This window comes from Pleurodeles waltl, chromosome 7, assembly GCF_031143425.1.
Source record: "Pleurodeles waltl isolate 20211129_DDA chromosome 7, aPleWal1.hap1.20221129, whole genome shotgun sequence".
NCBI lineage: Eukaryota > Metazoa > Chordata > Amphibia > Caudata > Salamandridae > Pleurodeles > Pleurodeles waltl.
Genome location: NC_090446.1, coordinates 941,749,374 through 941,772,505, shown reverse-complemented (window position 1 = coordinate 941,772,505; position 23,132 = coordinate 941,749,374). Strand labels below are relative to the sequence as shown.

Here is a 23,132-nt window from a genome sequence, read left to right as displayed (position 1 = left end):
GTGCCACTAGATATGCAGGACCAAGAGAAGTGGATAGGGAGAAGAGTAGTTGGCTTTGCAGAAGAACAAACAGACATCTAGTACAGACTAATTATAGAGATGTGCGAGTAGAAATAGGAGGAGATAGACTTGGCAGATACAGTAGGAGAAATGAAAGAGAGGCGAGAATTTGAGAGAGACCACATGCACTGCCTTCTATGAATTTGACTGTCACATTTAATGACTGTTAGAGTGAACATTGCGTGCAGCAATTACAAATGCATGTGATTCTTCACCTTTCACAGACCACCAAATAAGCTTGCCTTAAAACATTAAAGGTTGTTTCAATTTGGAAATGTGGGCAACTTATTATACTACCAGATTTGCAAACTTTTATTTTCATGCCCTTGCCTATTTTCTTATCCCGTATGACCATGGATTCCTTTTGAAGTTGAGGTCGGTCTCTACATGCCCCCCTTGTGGTGTGATTTTCTGCTATGTTCTTGCCTTCTAGTGCAATTTCTGGAGGCATTTCGAAATGTCTTCCTACAGAAGTAATTTTCTGAGATATTTATATATGACTCTTTTGCTTTTTGCCCTTGCTGTCATGTTTTGAAAGCCTGCATAGTCGGGACACTTTTGGAAAGCTCTAAAACTGATTCTGATGATGGCTCTTCCTAGATGGTTTGTCGGCTGATAAGTCCAAGGGTATTCCAAGTGTTCCTTCTGCCGTTGGTTCTTCTTAACATCTTTTAAAGATTGGTCTGCTGATGGCAGTTCCTGAGACTTCCTCACAATTTCTTTTCTACTGGCAGTTCTTCACTAGATGAAGTCCAAAATGCCATAAGGAAGACCTCTTCATGTCAGACTTCAGACTCAAATGTCTTGCCAGTAGAGTTTTAAAAAACGTATTCATTCCTCCCTTCCCCTCACCTACTAAACTATTGGCACTTTTGTGTATATTAAGGGCCCTTACCTCTCATTGCAGTCCCTGGGGTAATAGGAAGGTTTCTTCTACTGACAACCGTTCATGCTACGTTTTGAAGGTTCCTTTTGATTGTAGCACTTTTTGGAGTATCGCCACGGACATATCTCCTGTTGGCAATTCATGGCTACATCTTAAGGTTTCTTCTACTCATGACAGTTCCTTTCAAATGACGCAAAGTGTTGTTTTTCATAGGTCCGTCCCTTCTTCTGGTGTGATTTCCTGGCACGGTTTTTGTCTAACAATCTAGCAGTCTGTGTAGCTGTCTAATCTGAGCTATGCTGTCCGGACCAGTCACGGTCTTAGTTTACCTTCTGCTGCAGTGACATAGTCCCAGGCTGAGCGACTATTATTGCCACCAGACAACTTTGCTCGTCACTATCTGGGCTTCAGTTACTGTCAACAGTGTGCTGTCTGGCCTGGTCCACGCCACAAAAGGGGCATTTTACGAATTTTGGGGGTCCTGGGCCAAACTTATTTTGAGGGGCCCTGTTCGGAAGAGTTTTGAATGTGTGATCCAACTTCAGCTCTTTCATGCCGTCTTTGGCCAGGTCACTGGCCAGGTCACGGGCAGTGCACAGGCACACTGTTCAAATTCTGTATGTTTACAGCTAATATTCAGGGATGTTTTCAATAATGTAACCAACAGCAGGACAGTAATATTGCTGCAAATAATCTCTGTGACACCCTCTCATTTATCATATGCGAGGTTCTGTTTTGATCTAAAAGAAACTTTTTTTATGAGTGTTGAATGAAACAAAAAATTATCTGCACAATGTCTGTGATAGACTCTCACACATCACCAACATTAAAAAATAAATTAAAAGAAAACGGTATTTAAAACAATCGTTTAAGATTTATTCAAGGTCATGGGCAAGATCTCTGCAGAAAAGAGCTGGCTCAATCTAGGGGGGCGAGGGGGCTTGAAAGGCTGGAGCCCTGGACCAGATCACACCTTGCCCATGCCTTAAAATGCCTCTGCACCATCGGCACTTTTGTCTTTCTTTTTCAGTACTTAGTGCATTTATTACCGGCTGCAAGTGCGTTCTTTGTGTCATGGGCATTGGCCCAGTGTTTGAGTCTCATGTTTGGGCGGATATGTTTAGTCATTTCCCAGGGTTGCTGATGTACGGGTATTAGTTATTCACTCTGTTAGTTACTCAGGTGTACAGAAGAGAGAACAGTATCCTCAGCAAAGCTACTTGAACTCTTGCACCTCTCCCCGCTCTTCTCTCCTCACCTGACAGCCTATTCAGGAAGTGCAGTGAGTGGTTCCACCTGTGGTGCGCGTGTGTGATTGGTGTACCCAACCTGAACCCTCAAGCGCCTTCACCCTGCACTCCGGGAGCGCTGGAAAGCCACCACTTAGCACCGCCAGACGCTGCACTTAAGAATGCCAACGTAAGGTGGTCCCTCCATTTACAGCCACCGAGTGACTTATTAGAAGTGACGTCTGAAATATTACAGGGCCCTGTACGGGTGATTAGCTTTCGGGCCCGGAACTGGTGACAAGCAGTAGTAATGGATGCGGCCACAAGCGGCATGCTCCCCTCTCGTTAGTCAGTATTACCTGCATTAACAGCAATAATTGGATAGATTCATCATTTCGAGCCGTCCATAAATGTTTGGCTGGCACCTGATCGAAGCTGTCATGTAGTACACTGCGCTGGACGTATACGAGCCGTCCCTTCAGGGGACACCAGAATCAGTATGCAGAGCAGGGGAGGAGGCAAGGGTTCTGTGCACAGTTAATTGAAGGACCAGTAGTGTAAGGCGCCAGGCAGTGCTTAATTTGTAAATAAACAGGTGCCGGTGCCCAAAGCCCTCATCAAACACGCGGCTGCTGCAGTTAAATGTGTGAACACGGAATGCTGAGGCGCCATAATCCTGAAGCCATCTCGGGCCTCTTCAAACCATATAAAACCACTCCCTGACCCTTCAGCTCACTCCAGCAGCTTTCTACTTTCTCTCTTTGTGACGCTTTTTCGTTTTTCTCTTCCTCCGCCTTTCCCATATGTCTCTTTTGCTCGCAGCAAATGCTTGAGGCAGAAGAATAAGCCCCGACCCTCACAAATAAGTGCCGGTGCTCAGCACCGGAAACAACAAGCACAAATTAAGCACTGGCACCAGGTCACACAGAGATCTCCCTGGGCTCCGTTGGTGCGTGCTTGAAGACTGCGAAGGGAAGGATGTTTACTGGACTGGCAGGAAGTGCTGTCTGAGGACTCACTCCCGCTGCTATAACAACAACAACAACAATAATAATAATAAAAATAGATTCATGTTATTATTATTAGTGATTTTATCACCATCATTGAGCGGTTTCTCACGGCTACCACGCATATCAGCCCTAATATTAAAGTAGATAACCAGAGAAAACTGAAATGACACAACGATTCCTTCAAAAGAGTTGTTCAAGACACGTTGCAATCGAGTACATTACATGTTGGCTCTAGCCATTCATACTAAGGACACACCAGAGATGCTTGATCTACAGACCAGCTTAGTGGTGCATTTATTCTCCATCACTTTTGTTTCACGTCAGTTTGTCCTCTGTGACAGTCCATCTCTGTTTTGAGATCTAACCCATATTTTCGGTCACAGGTGCTCTGTTAGATCTCTCATGTGTTGTGTATGAATGTTGAGGGGATCTTGGGTCTGGAGACCATAAAGATGTCCTTCTTTACTTAAGGAATTTTAGACCTTTGAAGTTAATCTGCCTGTGTACATCAGGAAGTGCTTAATTTGTAAATAAAAACGTGCCATTGCCTAAAGTCCTCCTCCTAAACACACGGCTGCTGCAATTAAATGTGGGAATACAGAATACTGAGGCAGCGTAATCCTGAATCCATCTCAGGACTCTGCAATCCATTTAAAACCACTCCCTGCCCCTTCAGCTCACTTTTACAGCTTTCTGCTTTCTCCCATTGTGACGCTTTTTCGTTTTTCCCTTCCTCTGACTTTCCCATATGTGTCTTTTGCTCGCAGTAAATGCTTGAGACAGAAGAATAAGCGCCGGCCCTCAAAATTAAGTGCCGGTGCTCAGCACCGCAAATAACAAGCACAAATTAAGCACTGACATCAGGCATTGGACACATTGCTTACAACCTGGATCCAGTGAGATGCCATATATAAAGCAGTGAATGCAAGTCTGGCTCCACTGACATGTAAGGCGCATGGATGCAGGTTCTAAGGCTTCTCCCTGGGGTAATATGATGATTCAAGGAGCAGAGGATGCAATATGTGGTGCCAGTAGCATCTGAGATGCATGGATCAGAGGGACAAAGCTCTGCTTCAGTGAAATATTGAATGCATTGAGCAGTGGGATACAGCAGTTGGTACAAGATGTCTCAGCAATGATCTGTGGGAGGCATGGACCAGAGGGCTAATTCCTTGGCACCTATGGCATGTGGGATTCATGGATCTGTTGGTCCAAGACTTCTGTGCTGCAATATGTGGGAGGGGACATGTTTTAACACCAGCGGCAAGTGGGATGAATGACTTTTTAGGTCCAAGGAGTCTCTTGAAGGATATGTTGGAGGCATGACACAAAGAGTCAATGGTTTGACACTAAAAGAATGTAGGTGTGTGGAGTGATGGGTCCTATTTTTATCTTCAGTGACATACAGACTGTGCAGAGCAGATTTTTTAAGGCTTGGTCTCCCTGGCATATGAGACAAAAGGAGCAAAGGGCGGTAAATTTGGTTCCATTCGTAAATTGGACACCTAGTGCATTGACCATTTCTAGTCTCTTCAAGATGTAGGAAAAACCAGTAGTTTCAATGGATATTGTTATTATTATTGTGGCATTTGTGTGGCTTTGTAGCGCTTTCACCATTCAAGTCGGGGGATGCCTTTCCAAATAGGTCGGAAGTTTCTTATTGACTGCATTACCAGTGGGAAGGTGTGACTGTACCATGCCAGTGTAGTGATGGATCCTTTAAGTAATGTGTATAGTAATGATACATTTTGATTTTAAATTCAAAGGAAATATCAATTTAACACCTAGTTATAGTACTTGAGGTGTGTTTCTGTGTCAGCCTGAGTGGGCCGTAACACATTGCAATGTATATCATTTCACAAGGTTGAACAGTTGTCCCTGACCAATTATGCTAGACTGTGTAGGTAGAGGTCATTCATCCTTGCTGTAGCTCTCTATTATGTCTGGTGTTGAGGTCCGAAAGGCTACAAGGCACTAACTGTAGCTTCTCTGGTGTTCTTAGTGGAAGAGGGTCTAGTCGAAGGGTGTTCTTCCAGATAGCAGATCTTCAGACTGTATTTGCCTCAACCCTGGACACAGCTGCAGTCCGAAAAACACCAACAGTCCATGACAATATAGTTCAGTATAGCTCTTTACATTGTTGAAATGTAGCTGATGCTTATATTCTCAGTTTCTAACATTTTGGAATCATCCCACTGCCAATGGGGCAATTTGGATTGTTGTCAAGGATTTCATTTTCAGCATTCTTGTTCTCCCTTTTGGACCCTCATGAGCTCTTTTAGACTGAATATTCTCTGTGTATTCTACATATGTCAACATACTCCATTTAAGGAATTTCTTCTGATGTAGCTGTGCAGATTCTAGCTGAACTTCTTATTCTTTCATGGTTTAGCAGCCTAGACAGGAGTAATTGTGGATTCACCCCAAACAGACTAAGATGAAGGGAGGGGATGATTTCTCGTCCACCTTTAGCTGCTCTCAGGGAACCTCCTGCAGTTTCCACTAAGACTTTGTTTCAGGGCTCTTGATACAACAGAGGCTCTGGATATGCTGAATATCTAACAAGGCGGACTTGGTAGATTTTACCTCTGGTAGTCAACCACGTTGTTCCCCTACGTAAAGTAGCACTACAGTAGGAATACTCACATATTACAAAGAGCAACTTCTGGCTTGAACCCTCTGCCTCTACTATCTTTTCTGTGTGGAGATCTCGCCCCAGTGGGGTAAGTCTACATGCAAGTGTAAATCTCCACTTGGAAATGATGAATAGCAAAAACATGGAGCCTCATGCTTAAGTGTGGTAGTAAATAAACATGTGTGTAAGTATGTATGTGTATATTTATCTTTTTCAATCAGTCCCAAAAGGTTTCTAAGAAGTGTAATCAATTATTTATTGAGTTTTTATCGTTATTAGTTAATTTCTGTTACTTTTTTTTCTTGCTTTCAAGCCTCGTTGCAGTTTTAGTGCTTATTGTCTCATGTATGAAATAGGATAAGTGTCTCAGACGAGTATCAATATCCTATTCCATATCTAGTAGTATTCCTAAATTATTCCAATCATAATAATTTTTGTCCAGTTTAATATTTGTAGTACACTTCATTATTTACATACATAATTAATTATGCAGCATTAAACAGTACTAGATATTTTATATCCAGCAACAATAACTGCCGTAAGGTCTCAATCTCCCGGGTACTGCCCTTTGCAGTCACTGTCCATCACTCCTAAGAGATTTTCATCGCTTACTTGAACCCCGTCATTACATGAAAAACTAATTCAGCCAGGGAAGAACGCAATCCTAAAGAGCATCTAGTGAAACTCAGTCCTCGATTTATTCTGCTGCTGTGAAGACTTCTATCCGTGACTTCCCCTCATCATTATACCAATTTCCTAGAAAGAGGTGCACTGCATCTTTCAATACACTGACAGGAGAGATGCTTTTATCCTGAATTGAAGGGGATGGCCAGTCCGTATCCCATGCCTGCTGGGCATTTACTGCTCACATTCCAAATCAGGCCTTGCTCTTCATGTTTTCATTTGGGATTTTGAGATGTTAGATCAGAGCCGGGTGTCGTTCCAGAGGTTAATTCCCGGGGATCTGGAATGTCTTTCACACTAAGGGTGGCACAACAGCTGAACGTCTTAGACTGGAAGCAGAGCGATGAGGGGAGTGGAGCGTCGAGAGCCAACCACTGCCGTGCCTGTGTAGTGACCTAAGGCCTGCTTGAAGCATTGCCAGGCATTGACTCATGGTCCTGGTCGCAGTCCGAGCGTGGGCAGAGTGCTATTTGAGGAAAGGTTGAAGTATTTATCGCAGCATGCATAGGGACCTACTTCGATTAGACTAGGTCAGTAGTTTAATGGGACGAGTGCACTAGGTACAACGTGACTGGGCAGTTGTTGGGGTTTGCCTCGGACACAGTAAAGGGAAGCTGCTAAACAGCTGGTTGGAGTATAGCTAGAATATTAGTCTGTGTGGCTTTTGTGGTGTGTTATGGATATACTCAGATGTTTAGAAGGGACATGTGCTGTATAACTGCAGCAGCATAAGCGTTATGCTGGGGTGGAAGTTAGGTTTGGCTGAGACGTTTTGGATTATGTTGGGACATGTGGTATGTAGGGTAGTACCTGGTTTAAGACAAGGCCTTAAATAGATTAGGCTATGGCATAGGTGAGTAATGATTTTGCAGCATCTACTCTGTCACCATGACATCTGCAGGTCATGGATTGAACTGGTGTCTCAGTCTTTGGGTTGCAGTGGGCAGGTTCTGGGACTGGATACTAGCGCCTCATGCTCCTCATGCTGAGGGTATTTCTTTTGCAGGCAGAGACAAGGTCAGGACAGTCCTGGCAGAAAACTGAACAGCTGTGTCCCAGCATTGTCAGCTCCACAAGGACAAAAGGTTGGACCCCATCTTTGACATTGAACCTTCCCCTTCGCTTTACTGTGCTGGGTTACCTTGTGCTTTATGCTGCCCCTTAAGGTGCAAAATGTTTTAGTTAGCCTTCTGACTTTTCTGGTGATGCAAAGCACCAGTTCATTACATTTAGTGGTGATTCTGGCTCTAGTGGGCGTAGTCTGTTTGCACAGGGCCACAGAGGCTGACTGGAGTCAGTGTAACCATTAACCATTAACTCCTCAAGGAGCTCTGACTTGCTGTCAGGATCAGACATGTTATTTCTGTTGTCAGCAAAGGTTCGACCGCAGCAACCCATCACAACTCTGCTTTCCAGGCTCCAGGAATGCTGGGATCTTTCACAGACTTCCAGCTCTCCATGACTATTGACTGTGCCAATGTGCAGGCTTGGGACATATATAGAATAAATTCCCCCGGACTTTGCCCTGCCTCCCTGGGTCACAGCAGAAAGAAGAGTGGTGTTAAGGGAGCTAATTAAACAGAAAATGAGTGGATATATTAGCAATTGTAGAGTGTAAGTGAGGATAGTTCTGTTAATGGTGTGACTCTCTGTCTGTAATGTTTTAATAAAATAGCCAATTTCCGAAGAGCCCTGTCATAACTGCAGCAGAAGTGCTGACCCTTGTGCTGCTGGGAGCAGCCCGCAAAAAGGTGCTCAGGCAATGAAGTTGTGAGGAAGGGAGACGCGAAGCAGTGATACACTAGACAGAGATCACCAGACTGGGCTTAAGAGACAAGGGAGATAAGGCCGGGAGCCACCAGCATGGAGGTGACAGTCGGGGAGACGAGGCCGGGAGCCACAAGCAGAGAGGTGAAAGGCAGGCAGACCAACCCCAGGGCCACCAGCATGGAAGTACAAGGAAAGGAGTCAGGCAGGCAGTCGAACTGAGTCTGTAGAAGGAAAGCAGGACCAGAAGAAGCAGTAGAAGGAAGGTGACAAGCAAAGAGATTAGCAGGAAGACCTAACAGTGAGGTAGCAGCCATGGAAAACCACATTAGGACTCACTAGGATGGGGAGGTATGAGACTAGGCTGAGAATCACTAACAGGAAGTTGTTGTAATGTCGAACCTGCGAGTTGGACGCGTGTGCGAGCTCGAGCTTGACGGCTCCAACGTTCCGACCACGGAGCTAGTCCGACGGTTGGGAGTGACACGGAGCCGGTGAGCAGAGCGCCTCTGAATCTTCCCCACGAAAAATAAACTCATAAATTCCTTCAATCAGCCTGTAAGCATCGCGTCTCCTTAACAACAGAAGTCAACAGACATAGAGACCTGGCAAGGAGACACTAAGTATAGATACCAGACAGAATAGTATCAGGCAGAGAATAGACTGGAGGACCAAGTGGGGATCACCGATAACTAAGTGCCAAGTAATGCAAAGATAAAAGGGGTTCCAACTAGAAAGACTAAGCAGGAATATGCCAGGTATTAACATCAAGCATGGAGGAGAGTCGGCCATGGTGAGCCAAAGAGGGAGACACCAGTTGTGAATGAATGCATCTATATAACGTGCTATGAACCGTATTGTGCCTTTCACATCCAATAATTAGAGCTTCAGTGGTCTCTTTACACATTCAACATCAACATTTCTGAAAAAAAGCTCAGAATTCTTCAACTTTTAATACCCTTGCTAACTTCCTTAAAAGTCCCCGGCTTCTTCATCTCTCTATATCATCTCCATTAATAGGTAACAGCAAGGACAAGCGTCTAGGTATGCTGAATGTATAGGAAATCATTTCCCCCAGAGCATCTATGAGTTGAGTATCCTTATTATAACTAATATATATTGTGACTCAGGTATGAAGGATAAAGTTGGTTGTATTTAAAACATAAAATTGATACTCAGTTCAGGGATCCCTTGGAGCAACTCTTTTGTGTACTATTTATCTATTCCAGGATTCCCCATAAGCCTTATGCTTCCTTGGCTCTCTGTATATCAATAGCTCATGTTGCCCCAGCTCTCTGTAGGCCAACTTTCGCAACAGGCCTTTTGGTTCAACTCCATTGTTTCTAAAATAAAAACTTGTAAATAAAGATAGTACTAATAACGATGTGCTTACCACCTGTAATGAATTAATAATGACACTTAATACTGCAAGTGTCCTGTCCTGCCCAATGTCCCTTCCCTCTTCTCGTTCTACAATTTCTGGTAGTCCTCAGACATTTCATTCTCTATATACCTTGAGCATAAACTAGCATCAAAAACAACGGTTATTCTTTGAGGGCGGGGGGGGGGGCACTAGTTGCAAGGTACTATTTGGGGCTCAACCTAACTACACGGGATCATGTGTGGCTGGAGCAGTTTTAAGGGGCTGTGTGGGGTTGGCCCAGTTACATGGGATTGTCTAGATTTATGTGTCTGGCCTCGAGGTGCAACGCTGCCACCTGTTACAGAGACCTATGTTTGGTTTCCACCAATTTAATGACCTGCGTTGGGCTGGCACTAGTTGCAGTGCCCTGTGTTTTCCTGGCATCAGTTGACAGGCTGTCTTTGCCTCCCAACAGATGCTCATGCCTCATTTCTCGAGGCAGGGACCTGTGCAGAGGGAGTGGGCGTCGCAGGAAGTACGCCAACATTCTGTGGCCACAGCCTGCTGCGGGCAGGGGATCGCATATCCACACCTAACATATCTTGTTCACTAAATGATCATCCGCTGACAGGAGCGCATCAAGCTCATCTCTAGAGAGTCCGACGTCCACTTCACGGCATCCTGCTGCCATCTGACAGGATTATCTGTTGTTTGCTAGTCTGTCATAACTCCATGTTGGCACACGTGCAAAACCGTTGCCAGCCGAAAGACAGCTGTCAGGAATGAAACTACCACCATATTCACTGACTAGTCCGGAGAGAGCAGTGGTCATAGTTCGGATTGGGAACAGAGGTGAATGGGCTCCTTTACTAAGTGGTGCATTGGTTATAAAGCTAATGTTTGTCTGTGCTCCTTGAAGTTGAATGCTGATTATGCTGTTTTGTAACTCGGTTGACCGTGTTCCATTACAAAGCTGTATGTTGGATATGCTCCCTTTAAAGCCGACTGTCCTCATTAACAGAGCTCTAGATGTAGATTTTATAATTAATTGGAATATTGGGAGCTCTTTTGAAGACAATGAAGTGGCTCAGGGCCAATAATTGGCTGGTGTAAGCTTTCTGCTCCAGCGTTCCAATCTTTGTCTTTCTGTTCTCCCATTTTAATTTAGAGCATTCCATCCTCAGTTGGAGGGATGTTGTGATAGCCTTATAGCCTTTCTGCCTTGGATTATCCCTGTTGTTAAAGGCCCTCTCCCTTGTTATAGGCCCTTCCCTGCAGCTGTGGACTATAACTTGGATTCAGGGCCTTTAACAACCGGTATAGCCCACGGCAGCGGGGCATAATAAATATAATAAAGTTATTGCTGGGTCTTATAACGTTCTACATTGGCTGAGATTCTTCATAACGTTGCCTGGGAGGATTGCTGCTTCATAAAATTGTACATTGGTCCTGCTCCTCTATGAAGCTCTGTGCAGGCTTTGTTTCTTTATAAAATTGTCCTGTTGTAATAACATTGAAATTGACCTTTGCACTATAATAATGAGTGAATGGACATTTATTAGCACACTTGTTTCAAGTAAGAGGTTCCCTACGTGGGTAGAGATATAGGCTCCCTTACTGGGTCATAAGTAGTAGACCAACTAAACTAAGCAGGGGCTGGTCGCACCTATGGTACATGAGAGGATGCCTCCTCACTGGCTGAACCTCCTTGGGCCATGCTTCACTGCAGCAGGAATAAAATAGAGCAGTGGTTCCCAACCTTTTGATTTCTGTGGACCCCCACTTTAACATTAATGGAACCCAGGGACCCCCACTGAATCATCATTGGAATCCGGGGACCCCCACCTGAGTCATTACTGGAAGCTGGGGACCTAATTTGTCAATATTTGTTAATATTTTTTAATTTTCTAGGCACTCGCGGACCCCCTGAGAAAGCTTTGCGGACCCCCAGGGGTTCCCGGACCACAGGTTGGGAACCACTGAATAGAGCGAAAAAGCTGTAAGGTGGACCAGAGATATCATTCTGCTTAGGATATGTTTGAAGAGTAACATTTTTATTTGGTGACAGAAGAGTCCTGAAGGAGTTGGTTTGTCAAATTGTTCCAGGTATATGGCATGCATCCAGAGAATGAGTGGCATGTATATATATATATGTTTTCAGACACTCGTTTATCTTTGTTGAGCACAACTCTTACACACACAAAAAGCATCAAACACCTACTTGTGTTCATGTACACAAAAAAGAAGGATGTGTGTCAATACATATGTTTTCATGTTACTGTATGTTTTCATACATGCATACGGCACCTAAAAGAGTATGGCCATATGCACCTATAAGGAAAGACCTTTCCTATACAAACAGTTGTGTTCTAGATCACTAATGCATACAAAGAGACCTCTTCCTACTCACAGACTTGTTTCGAACAAACTTAGGTGAAAACATGCACACGTGTTTTTTCCATACACATGCATAATATATTATCTTATTTGACAATCACATATGGTTGTTGACAAATAGACATTTTCATACAGAGCATACAAATATACCCATGTACTAACACGTGCTAGTGCGTTCATTAACCGGCATATAGGGGGTTATTCTAACTTTGGAGGAGGGTTAATCCGTCCCAAAAGTGACGGTAAAGTGACGGATATACCACCAGCCGTATTACGAGTTCCATAGGATATAATGGACTCGTAATACGGCTGGTGGTAAATCCGTCACTTTTCCGTCACTTTTGGGACGGATTAACACCTCCTCCAAAGTTAGAATAACCCCCATAGTCATGTTCGGAAATACCCATGGGCATTAATTTTAAATAGAACTTTATTTTACTGTAGATATCGACTGACACATTGATACACCTAGAGAGACAGGGGCACAGCTCAGTTAATAATATTAGTAGGATGTGAAACTGAGGTATCCCAACAAGCAACATATTGAACTCACCTAAAAAACGTTAGTGGACGGGCTGGGCAAGGTTTGGAGTAGGAGTGAGCTATGGGAATTAGATTGTGATTTGGAAGAGTAAGGAGCATACTTGTTAGCATTAATAAACATATAGAATCATAACCGGTAGAGTAATAAATACTGGACAATTGTATAAGTCAAGGCTATTTTACTGTGCCACTGTTACAAAGGTGCACAATGCAATGCCACATTCACATTGCAATACTAGCTTACATGCACAATAGGCACAGATAAATTCATATGGCAATACTATCATATTTGCACAAGTGTCAAGGCTACTGTAGTATGTGCTTAGCTTTGGTGAGTGAGCTTTGCATTTTTTTAATTGCGTACTTTAAATTGGATTCTAGTTTAAAACTCACAATGCCATACAACTATGCAGGACACTTGTGGGATCTAAAAGTGAACATAACCTTTTCTGTACACTAATGGTGTGTGTGTGTCTGTATGCAAACACACACCTTTTAACATAATGTTCTTAATTAAATTATTTTTGTAGAATATCATAAATCCATGACAATTTCTTCAACAATGTTAACATTAGGCTGTCAGAGATGCCAATTTCTTTCTGATTGGTGTAGAAATGTGATTAACTTCTTGAGGTTACATCTTCTGTCATGAAAACCTCCTTTCATCATTGAGTGCTTGAAGATAAAAATGCAACCTGTTAGGCTTACATTGAGAAAGGTGAAAAATAAGGACCGAGGAGTAACCTCTACCTACAATGCCATGTACCAGTAGTTGCCTTTAAGAGCCAGTTCTTTTTTCTGATTCCTACAGGCAGGATCTCAGATCATCGTTGAGGTTTTAATCTCTGAAGAAATACTATGTTCTTGTCATCTTTCCTGTTGAGAAAGCAGCTTTTCCCCTGACTCTGAATTTTATTTACTGTTAGAATGCCTTATTTACTTACCAGCTGTCCTTCATGTGGAAGGAAGAAGCCTGTATGCACACGGAGTCTATGTGGTATGTTTGTCTCCATCTCATCAGGTTAAACACTGTGACATTTGTTAACAAAGAACGGTCTTACAGGGTATTGAAGGACAGAGTGGGCATTAGGTTAAGAGATCTGATTCAAAACATGGAAGCAGATGAAGAAAGCGGAAAAAGAAAGATAATGGAAAGATCTTATTATCGTCCTTCCTCGGTAAGTGTTCCCAAATCTGAAACAGACTCCCACAGAGGAAGATCTTCAGATAAAAACTTGTCACTGAGGCAACGACATTTACACCATTTTTGTCAACACTGATTGTCGATGTCAAAACCTGCAGTGTCAATTAGAAGTGGATCAGCACCTACACGGTCACCATTGTGAAAGGGATCAATGGTGAAAGATTAATGTAGACAATACTCACCATCAAGGCACTCTAACTCGACTACAAGACAATCGGCGCCTCTTTCAATGTCGAAGATCACAGCGGTGTTCACCTACTCACCACTGCCAAGCACACGATCAGCGCCAGAATTCTAAAAGACAGCATTGAAAAGACACAGATCAACATTACTGCTATGATCAATGGTGAAAAAGGTTTGTAGGATGTCAGATCCTTCTCCCTTTTCGTCGAGAAGAACCCAAGTTGTGTTATCTTTTCCAGGGTGGTCTGGATCATTTTCTGCCCAATCTACAGCATCACAATATTTCAGTGAACAATGTTTGCAAGTGGATGAAAATGAAGATACAGCTCCACTATCACAAGCTGATAATACCTTTTGGAGATCCCGTACAAATACATGAAAAACCATTAGTTCTTTCACCGAACAGAAGGGTTTCAAAAGCAACTTCGATATCCCAAGTTAGAAAATATAAACTTCCTTCACCAATTGCAAATGCACTACCCATAACACCCTCCAATAGGAGGGATAAATCTTACTCTTGATCCAAGATTACTGTCCACCTCCCATACATACTTTCTATACACCAACATCATCACCACAGTCATCATCTAGCATATTCCTAGTAGATTATATTTTAATGTTCCAGGACGTTTTAATTAGAGGGGCTTCAAAAAACGAAAGATCCCTTTAGATATTCCTCAGCCAGGACTTTCTCTTATCCTTAAAAAGCTGTAGCCAAGAGCAACACTGTGACCATTTTCACCTCTTGTGCCAGAAAACATCTTTAAGCATCAATACAAGCCAAGAGATAGACGGTATTACTATGAGAGGATTTAAATTCTTATATGGTGATACCAGCCTCTAAAAAGAAAAACAACTCCTCCAGAGGATGAAACTCTTAAAATAATGACAAGCAATTGAAGTCTGACACCCACCCACAGTTTCCCACTTCTGTCAGGGGAGTGGTGATAATGATGATTCTAGAAGAGTGGAAATACATAACTATGGACAGATGGGTGCTACATATTTTTCAAATTGGATACACAATTCAATTCAGAGCTATTCCACAGACAGTTCACCAAAAAACAATTATAACTGTCATCTATAGAATCTACAAGACAAAACACGTCTATTACTCCACAAAAGAGGAAGTGAAAAGGTACCATCACACCAACTCAGGGAAGGAGTATTTTCATGTGATAAAAGAAAAGCCAACGTAAGCTGTTTTGTCTGATTCTAGATCCTTTTTTCGTAAACAAATGTATCATCAAAGAAAGATTCTGAATTTTGGCTCCTCATCAAATCTATGCGCACATAAGAAGAGGCAATTGCCTATGTGTGATACATTTGTAGAACACATAGATCCGTATTCAATGTTTCTTGTCCATGCAGATTGCTAGTATGGAGCAAACACTATCTGAATACTGTGCTTCCCTTCAATCTGAAATCAGCACCTCAAACCTTCTAAAAAAGCATGGCAGCAGTCGCAGCTCATCTGAGCAAAAGAAAGATATTTGTTTATCAATACCTCGATGATTGGCTAACAAAGGGAAATTCCTATTCGAACAGAGCACAAGACATCAAGACTACAACAAAGTTATTGTCCATTCTGGGCCTTCAAATCAACTTCAGCAAATCAATAATTGCACCAGTACAATCTCTGACCATTCTGTGCACAAAAATATATAAGCTAAAACTAAGTGTGTATCCTTCGGAGGACTGAGTATTTTCCATTCAAAAGAAATGTGCTGATCTGAAAGATTTAAACAATCCCACAGTTTCCCAAATTTCATTGCTTCTAGGATCAATGGCATCCTGCATATTTATAGTCCCATAAACAGCCAATATCACAACAATGTATTACATCAACAGACAAGGCAGAATGAGGTCAAGACATTTGTCAGTGCAAGCTCATACGATGTGGCATTGGTCACTAGCAAGACGAGTAACACTCATAGCATTTCATATCCCAGGAACTCAAAATGTGAGGGCAGATTATCTCAGTCATCATCATAAAAAGAATCACAAATGGGTGCTGTAAGGAAATGCCTCCTTGGCATGGTTACCCCCTGACGTTTTGCCTTTGCTGATGCTAAGTTTTGATTTGAAAGTGTGCTGAGGCCTGCTAACCAGGCCCCAGCACCAGTGTTCTTTCCCTAACCTGTACTTTTGTTTCCACAATTGGCACACCCTGGCATCCAGGTAAGTCCCTTGTAACTGGTACCCCTGGTACCAAGGGCCCTGATGCCAGGGAAGGTCTCTAAGGGATGCAGCATGTCTTATGCCACCCTGGGGACCCCTCACTCAGCACAGACACACTGCTTGCCAGCTTGTGTGTGCTGGTGAGGACAAAACAAGTAAGTCGACATGGCACTCCCCTCAGGGTGCCATGCCAACCTCACACTGCCTATGCAGTATAGATAAGTCACCCTTCTAGCAGGCCTTACAGCCCTAAGGCAGGGTGCACTATACCATAGGTGAGGGCACCAGTGCATGAGCACTGTGCCCCTACAGTGTCTAAGCAAAACCTTAGACATTGTAAGTGCAGGGTAGCCATAAGAGTATATGGTCTGGGAGTCTGTCATACACAAACTCCACAGCACCATAATGGCTACACTGAAAACTGGGAAGTTTGGTATCAAACTTCTCAGCACAATAAATGCACACTGATGCCAGTGTACATTTTATTGTAACATACACCCCAGAGGGCACCTTAGAGGTGCCCCCTGAAACCTTAACCAACTACCCGTGTAGGCTGACTGGTTTTAGCAGCCTGCCACACTCGAGACATGTTGCTGGCCACATGGGGAGAGTGCCTTTGTCACTCTGTGGCTAGTAACAAAGCCTGTACTGGGTAGAGATGCTTATCACCTCCCCCTTGCAGGAACTGTAACACCTGGCGGTGAGCCTCAAAGGCTCACCCCCTTTGTTACAGCACCCCAGGGCATTCCAGCTAGTGGAGTTGCCGCCCCCTCCGGCCATGGCCCCACTTTTGGCGGCAAGGCCGGAGGAGATAATGAGAAAAACAAGGAGGAGTCTCTGGCCAGTCAGGACAGCCCCTAAGGCAACCTGAGCTGAGGTGACTCTGACTTTTAGAAATCCGATTCCCCCAATAGGGATAGGAATGTGACCCCCTCCCCTTGGGAGGAGGCACAAAGAGGGTATAGCCACCCTCAGGGCTAGTAGCCATTGGCTACTGCCCTCCCAGACCTAAACACACCCCTAAATTCTGTATTTAGGGGCTCCCCAGAACCTAGGAACTCAGATTCCTGCAACCTAAGAAGAAGAGGACTGCTAAGCTGAAAAACCCTGCAGAGAAGACGGAGACACCAACTGCTTTGGCCCCAGCTGTACCGGCCTGTCTCCCCACTTCTAAAGACACTGCTCCAGCGACGCTTTCCCCAGGGACCAGCGACCTTTGAATCCTCAGAGGACTGCCCTGCTCTAGAAGGACCAAGAGCTCCCGAGGACAGCGGCTCTGTTCACCCAAGACTGCAACTTTGTAACAAAGGAGCAACTTTCAACCAACTTGCGTTTCACGCCGGAAGCGTGAGACTTGCTACTCTGCACCCGACACCCCCGGCTCGACTTGTGGAGAACAATCACATCAGGGAGGACTCCCCGGCGACTGCGAGACTGTGAGTAGCCAGAGTTGCCCCCCCCCTGAACCACCACAGCGACGCCTGCAGAGGGAATCCCGAGGCTCCCCCTGACCTCGACTGCCTGCTCCTCCGATCCCAATGCCTGGTAAAGACTCTGCATCCGCAGCCCCCAGGACCTGAAGGATCCGAACTGCAATGGAGGAGTGACCCCCAGGAGGCCCTCTCCCTTGCCCAGGTGGTGGCTACCCCGAGGAGCCCCCCCTTTGCCTGCCTGCATCGCTGAAGGGACCCCTTGGTCTTCCATTGCTTTCTATTGAAAACCCGACACGTGTTTGCACACTGCACCCGGCCGCCCCCGTGCTGCTGAGGGTGTACTTTCTGTGCTGACTTGTGTCCCCCCGGTGCCCTACAAAACCCCCCTGGTCTGCCCTCCGAAGACGCGGGTACTTACCTGCTGGCAAACTGGAATCGGGGCACCTCCTTCTCCATTGAAGCCTATGCGTTTTGGGCACCACGTTGACCTCTGCACCTGACCGGCCCTGAGCTGCTGGTGTGGTAACTTTGGGGTTGCTCTGAACCCCCAACGGTGGGCTACCTTGGACCCAAACTTGAACCCCGTAGGTGGTTTACTTACCTGCAAAAACTAACTAACTCTTACTCCCCCCAGGAACTGTTCAAAATTGCACTGTGTCTAGTTTTAAAATAGCTATATGTGATTTATTTGAAAACTGTGTATGCTATTTTGATTATTCAAAGTTCCTAAAGTTTCTACCTGCAATACCTTTCATTTGAAGTATTACATGTAAAATTTGAATCTGTGGTTCTTAAAATAAACTAAGAAAATATATTTTTCTATACATAAACCTATTGGCCTGGAATTGTCTTTGAGTGTGTGTTCCTCATTTATTGCTTGTGTATGTACAACAAATGCTTAACACTACTCCTTTGATAAGCCTACTGCTCGACCACACTACCAAAAAATAGAGCATTAGTATTATCTCTTTTTGCCACTATCTTACCTCTAAGGGGAACCCTTGGACTCTGTGTATACTATTCCTTACTTTGTAATAGTGCATACAGAGCCAACTTCCTACAGGCGCTAAAGGACAAGGGACTACAAGATATCTTCCTAGAATGAAGTACTCCGACTTAATACTTGTTTGCAAGGGCATGAAACCAAACAATGCCAAGACTTCGCATCCAAGGCACCAGAACCAAAGTCAGTTGACAATGTTCTTTTGGTCAGCTGGTCAACTCCATTTCTGTACACTTATCCATTGCTACCATTAATATCAACAGTGATTCAAAAATTGTGGAAATCAAACTTGAAATTGATCTTAATAACACCAGACTGGATGAGGCAACAGTGGTACCTTCTTCAACTCTCCATGCCACACCACAAATATCTACAGCTCACACCGGATCTTCCATCCTTACTTCAGGGCCAAATACTATATCTGATCCATCAATCCATGAATTTGACAGCATGGCTCCTGAAATCAGACAGTACAGGCACTTGATTTTACCACTTGAGTGTATGAATATTCTTAAGGAGTTCAAATGCCCTTCCACAAGATCATGCTGCACCTTTGAGTGGAAAAGAGTTTGCATTTTTTGGTCATGATCCATTTACTAGTAAAAAAAGTCACCCTCCGATATTTACTTTTCTTAGCCAAATCTAAGTTGCAATTTTCATCAATAAATAATCTCTTAGCAGCAATTACAGCAGACAAAGGGTTAAAAAAGTATTTTCTTCCAACCAAAAAACCGTCACCTCCATGGCAATTGAACCTAGTTCTTTCAAAATTAATGGTTACACCTTTTCAACAAATAAAACAATTCTTCTTCACAACATCTGTCATGGAAGACTGTTTTTTTATATAATTGCAATTACATCACCACACAGAGTTAGTAATTTACAAGCTCTTTCAGCAATAAAACCTTTAATTTTTTTCATCCTAAAGGGGTAGTTTTAAGAATTCGTCCTTTTTCTTAACCAAAAGTAGTTTCTGACTTTCATTCAAACCAGACTATTATACTTCCTACTGTCTTTCCTAACCCATCTACTTCAGAGAAAAGGTCTCTCCATTCTCTAGATATAAAAGGGCTCTGCTTTTTTTTATTTAGATAAATCAAAAGATATTAGGAAAACGCATCACCTATTTATTAACTATGATCAGATTAAATAGTAATTAGCAACTTCATAATAAACAATTGAAAGATGGATAGTTGCATGTATTTCCTATGCTATCAACTTGTCAGAAAGTCTCTCCCAGGTAAACCAAAGGGTTATTTTACAAGAGGTAAATATGTAACTATAGACGCGTCCCAAGTTCTGAAATCTTCAAGTCAGCTACTTGAAAAACAGTACATACATTTACTAGACACTAATGTCTTGATACAAACACACAAGCACGAGCAAGGGTTGGTCAAAAAAGACTTAGAGACCTTTTTAATCAAACCTTCCCATTTCCCCCATTTCTTACTGTGAACTTATAAGCTGCTCTTCAACATATTAATATCATTGCTATTGCTTACAACTAACATCCGCAAGAGTTTACCTAGCTCTAGCTCACCACTCTTTTCAGCAATTAGAATGACTTGATGATCCTATGATGCAGAAGGAAAGGTTACATACAGGTGTGCCTATTTCTGCATCGTAGAAATCCTCATTGAAGTCATAGACAACCCAACCTCCTCTGTGGCTGTTCAAAACAAATTCAGTTGAAGAGACTTTATATTTTATATGCTAAAAAGAACTGGTTGTCATAGGCAACTGGCAGTGAAAGGCATTGTGGGTACGGTGTTCCTTCCATATTCTTAAAGGAACCGCCTCTATTTTTCACCTTTCTCAATCTAAGCCCATCAGGCTGCAGTTTTATAGTCATGCACTTAGTGTTGAAAGGTTTTTTTTCATGCATGACAGATGATGTAACCTGAAGAAGTTAATCATATTTCTAAAACAGTCTAACAATGAAATTCTTCTAGAAATGAACATTGATTTAAGACATGCTACAATGTGAATTTAAGTAATAACATTATGTTAAAAGGTGTGCCAGGGTCAGTGCAGGCAGTGCTACTAATATATATATATTTTTCTACTGCTATTGATATAGATATATTGTTTCTCCTCGTACACATGTTGGAGGACGTAGACAGATACTCACATCCAGCTTGCCTCATTAATATGTATGCAATGTCATGAGCTGTGTCACATGCATATCGAATGGACATGAGAAGGATTCCCTAGCCCTTCCCAGGTCCATCCAAGGTCCATCTAAGGATCAGGCTGGTGGGTGGAGCAATAGAAGGGGCAAGAGGTAGCTATTACTGTCCCCAGATCCTTCCTTGCCACGTTCACCAGCTCAGCAACATTTTTCTGGAACTAGGAGGGAGTTATGAAAGACAATGGGAGGGAAAATCCAGCTTCTCCCATTCCCTCTCACCACCATGCTGGCCCATGGCCGTCGAGTGGAGTGTTATTAAGTGGAGTGTGGTACAGTACAGTGGAGTAGAGTGCCGTAGAGTTTACTGTCAGAGAGTGTAATGTTGCGGAGCAGAGTGGAGTGTGGTACAGCGAGTGGCATACAGTAGAATAGCATACAGTGGAATGGTGTACAGTGGAATGGCGAAGAGTGGAGTGTTGTAGAGTGGAATAAGGTACAGTGGAGTGGTGTAGAGCGGAGTGGAGTGTCGTTGAGTAGATTGCAGTGAAGTGGAGTAGAATAGAGAGGCATAGCATACCATGGAAAAATTGTTATATAGTGCAATAGCGTGTTATATGGTACAGTGGCGTGGAGTGAACTAGAAGGGACAGGTGTAATTTAGAGTAAAGTTTTATAAACTGCAATTGCGTCTTGTACAGTACAATGGAGTGGCGTGTCGTACAGTGTTGGAAAGTGTTGTAGAGTGGAGTACAATGTTGTTTAGCGGCAGAGTGTAGTAGGGGTTTGCAGAGTGGAGTTGCAAAGTGGAAAGGCATTTCTCCCATGGTGAGGTGGGCATTGTGTTTTTTATTTAAAAAAAAAAACTTTTTGGAAAGTTTGCCTTATGGCTCGGTCAATGCACTGACAGGCACCAGCGTGACGGCTGTTCCTGCCAAAGCTAGAAATGTCAGCTAGGCTTGCAGACATTTCAAAACTTGGCCGTCGGCACCTCCGTGAGGACGACAGAGTAATTTACTCCATCGCCTTGTCAGGGAACGGGGTGCTCGATCATAAATAAATCAGGCCCTTATTAATTTACAGTTTAAAAGAAGATTGAGTTTAGTCAATTATGACACTATAAAGTCTTAAAGGGCTAAGTAATAAAATGAAGATTTCCCGAAGTATGTCCAGTATTACCTTACCAAGTTGTATCTTTAAACTATTCTTCATTATTGTTGTGTCATGCCTCCTTGACTTTTAGAATCAAAATCATTAATATTGTGAAAGGCAACGGATGGCGTTTGCAGCCCTACTTAGCAATGCACAGGACTGCTTCTTGGTATTTGAGAGTATTTTTGGAAATAAATGTCACATTTAAAGTAGTACATTTAGAGTCTAGTGAGTAAATGTGTTTTGTACTAGAGCTGTTGTTTATTATTGCCTTTGCATCACCATTGCACATCTTAGGTTCCTACCATAGCAGAAAGTACACTGGCTGCACAAAGAGCACACCTAAAGCTGAAAGAGAGAAATTGAATGGTGGGAGTATGTGCAATTACCGGTTTTCAGGACTACGGAGAGATTAATGGCTGTGGCAAGACGTCTTATAAAAAAGCTTGTGAAATAAACAGACCAGTAGTGATAAAGATTGGTTAATGCGTGTCACAATAAACCATCATTTTCTTAAAACCTCTTCTATTTGGGCCTATTTTGTCAGAAGCAAGCCAGTAGAGGTATGTTCAATTTGGAAGTTTTGTGAAAACTCAATGAAAAAAGTTGATCTCTAACTAAGAAAGGATGAAGAATATTTTGAGACCTGAAATTTTCTGAAGGCGTTTTAGTCAACAGCACAGCACCCAGTGCTGGCTTAATACGTGGGCAGATCTGACGGTCTTGTACCATGTGAGAACTCCTGCGGTCAGAGAACAGATAATGCTGATCTCCTAGAGCTTGGGGTTGCTGAGGGGTGAGGGAATCGTGGCCTCTCAAACCTCCCAGTTCTTAAGTCAGAGGTCAGATAATACTGCTTTCTTTTCACTTTGTCATTGTGATTCTAAAATATGTCTGTTCTTCTTCTCTACAGGTTCTTCTTAAAATTCTTTCTCAAATGTAATCAGAACTGTCTAAAAAATGCTGGCAATCCTCGGGACATGAGGAGGTTTCAGGTCAGTGTCTGTTAAATGTTTGTAAAACTCTCAGTTTAATATTTTGCTGTCTTGAAAATTGCTATATAATTGTACCTCTATTTAGCAGCAAGTGTGACTGGCCCATTCGGCTGGCGAAATCTTAATATTGCGTTAGTGGGGAAGGTATGGACTGGGATACTTTGTGGTTGTTTGGTAGGGAAGACAAAACTGCATTGCAATTAGACTTTCATACCCATATCTGGTACTCAAAGTAGGACTGTTGAAATCCTGACTAATGTGAAGATAGACACATCCATT

General features: G+C 43.2%; 1 protein-coding gene across 3 annotated transcripts in view; it reads left to right on the top strand.

Annotated features, from left to right (window-relative positions):
* The window catches only part of EBF1 (EBF transcription factor 1), a 773,266-nt gene that overhangs the window by 433,190 nt on the left and 316,944 nt on the right, over nucleotides 1-23,132 (top strand). For all 3 annotated transcript variants that reach the window (XM_069199654.1, XM_069199655.1, XM_069199653.1), the window contains exon 7: nucleotides 22,772-22,853. In XM_069199654.1, coding sequence (XP_069055755.1) covers nucleotides 22,772-22,853 — 82 coding nt within the window. The remainder of the gene's footprint in view (nucleotides 1-22,771; nucleotides 22,854-23,132) is intronic.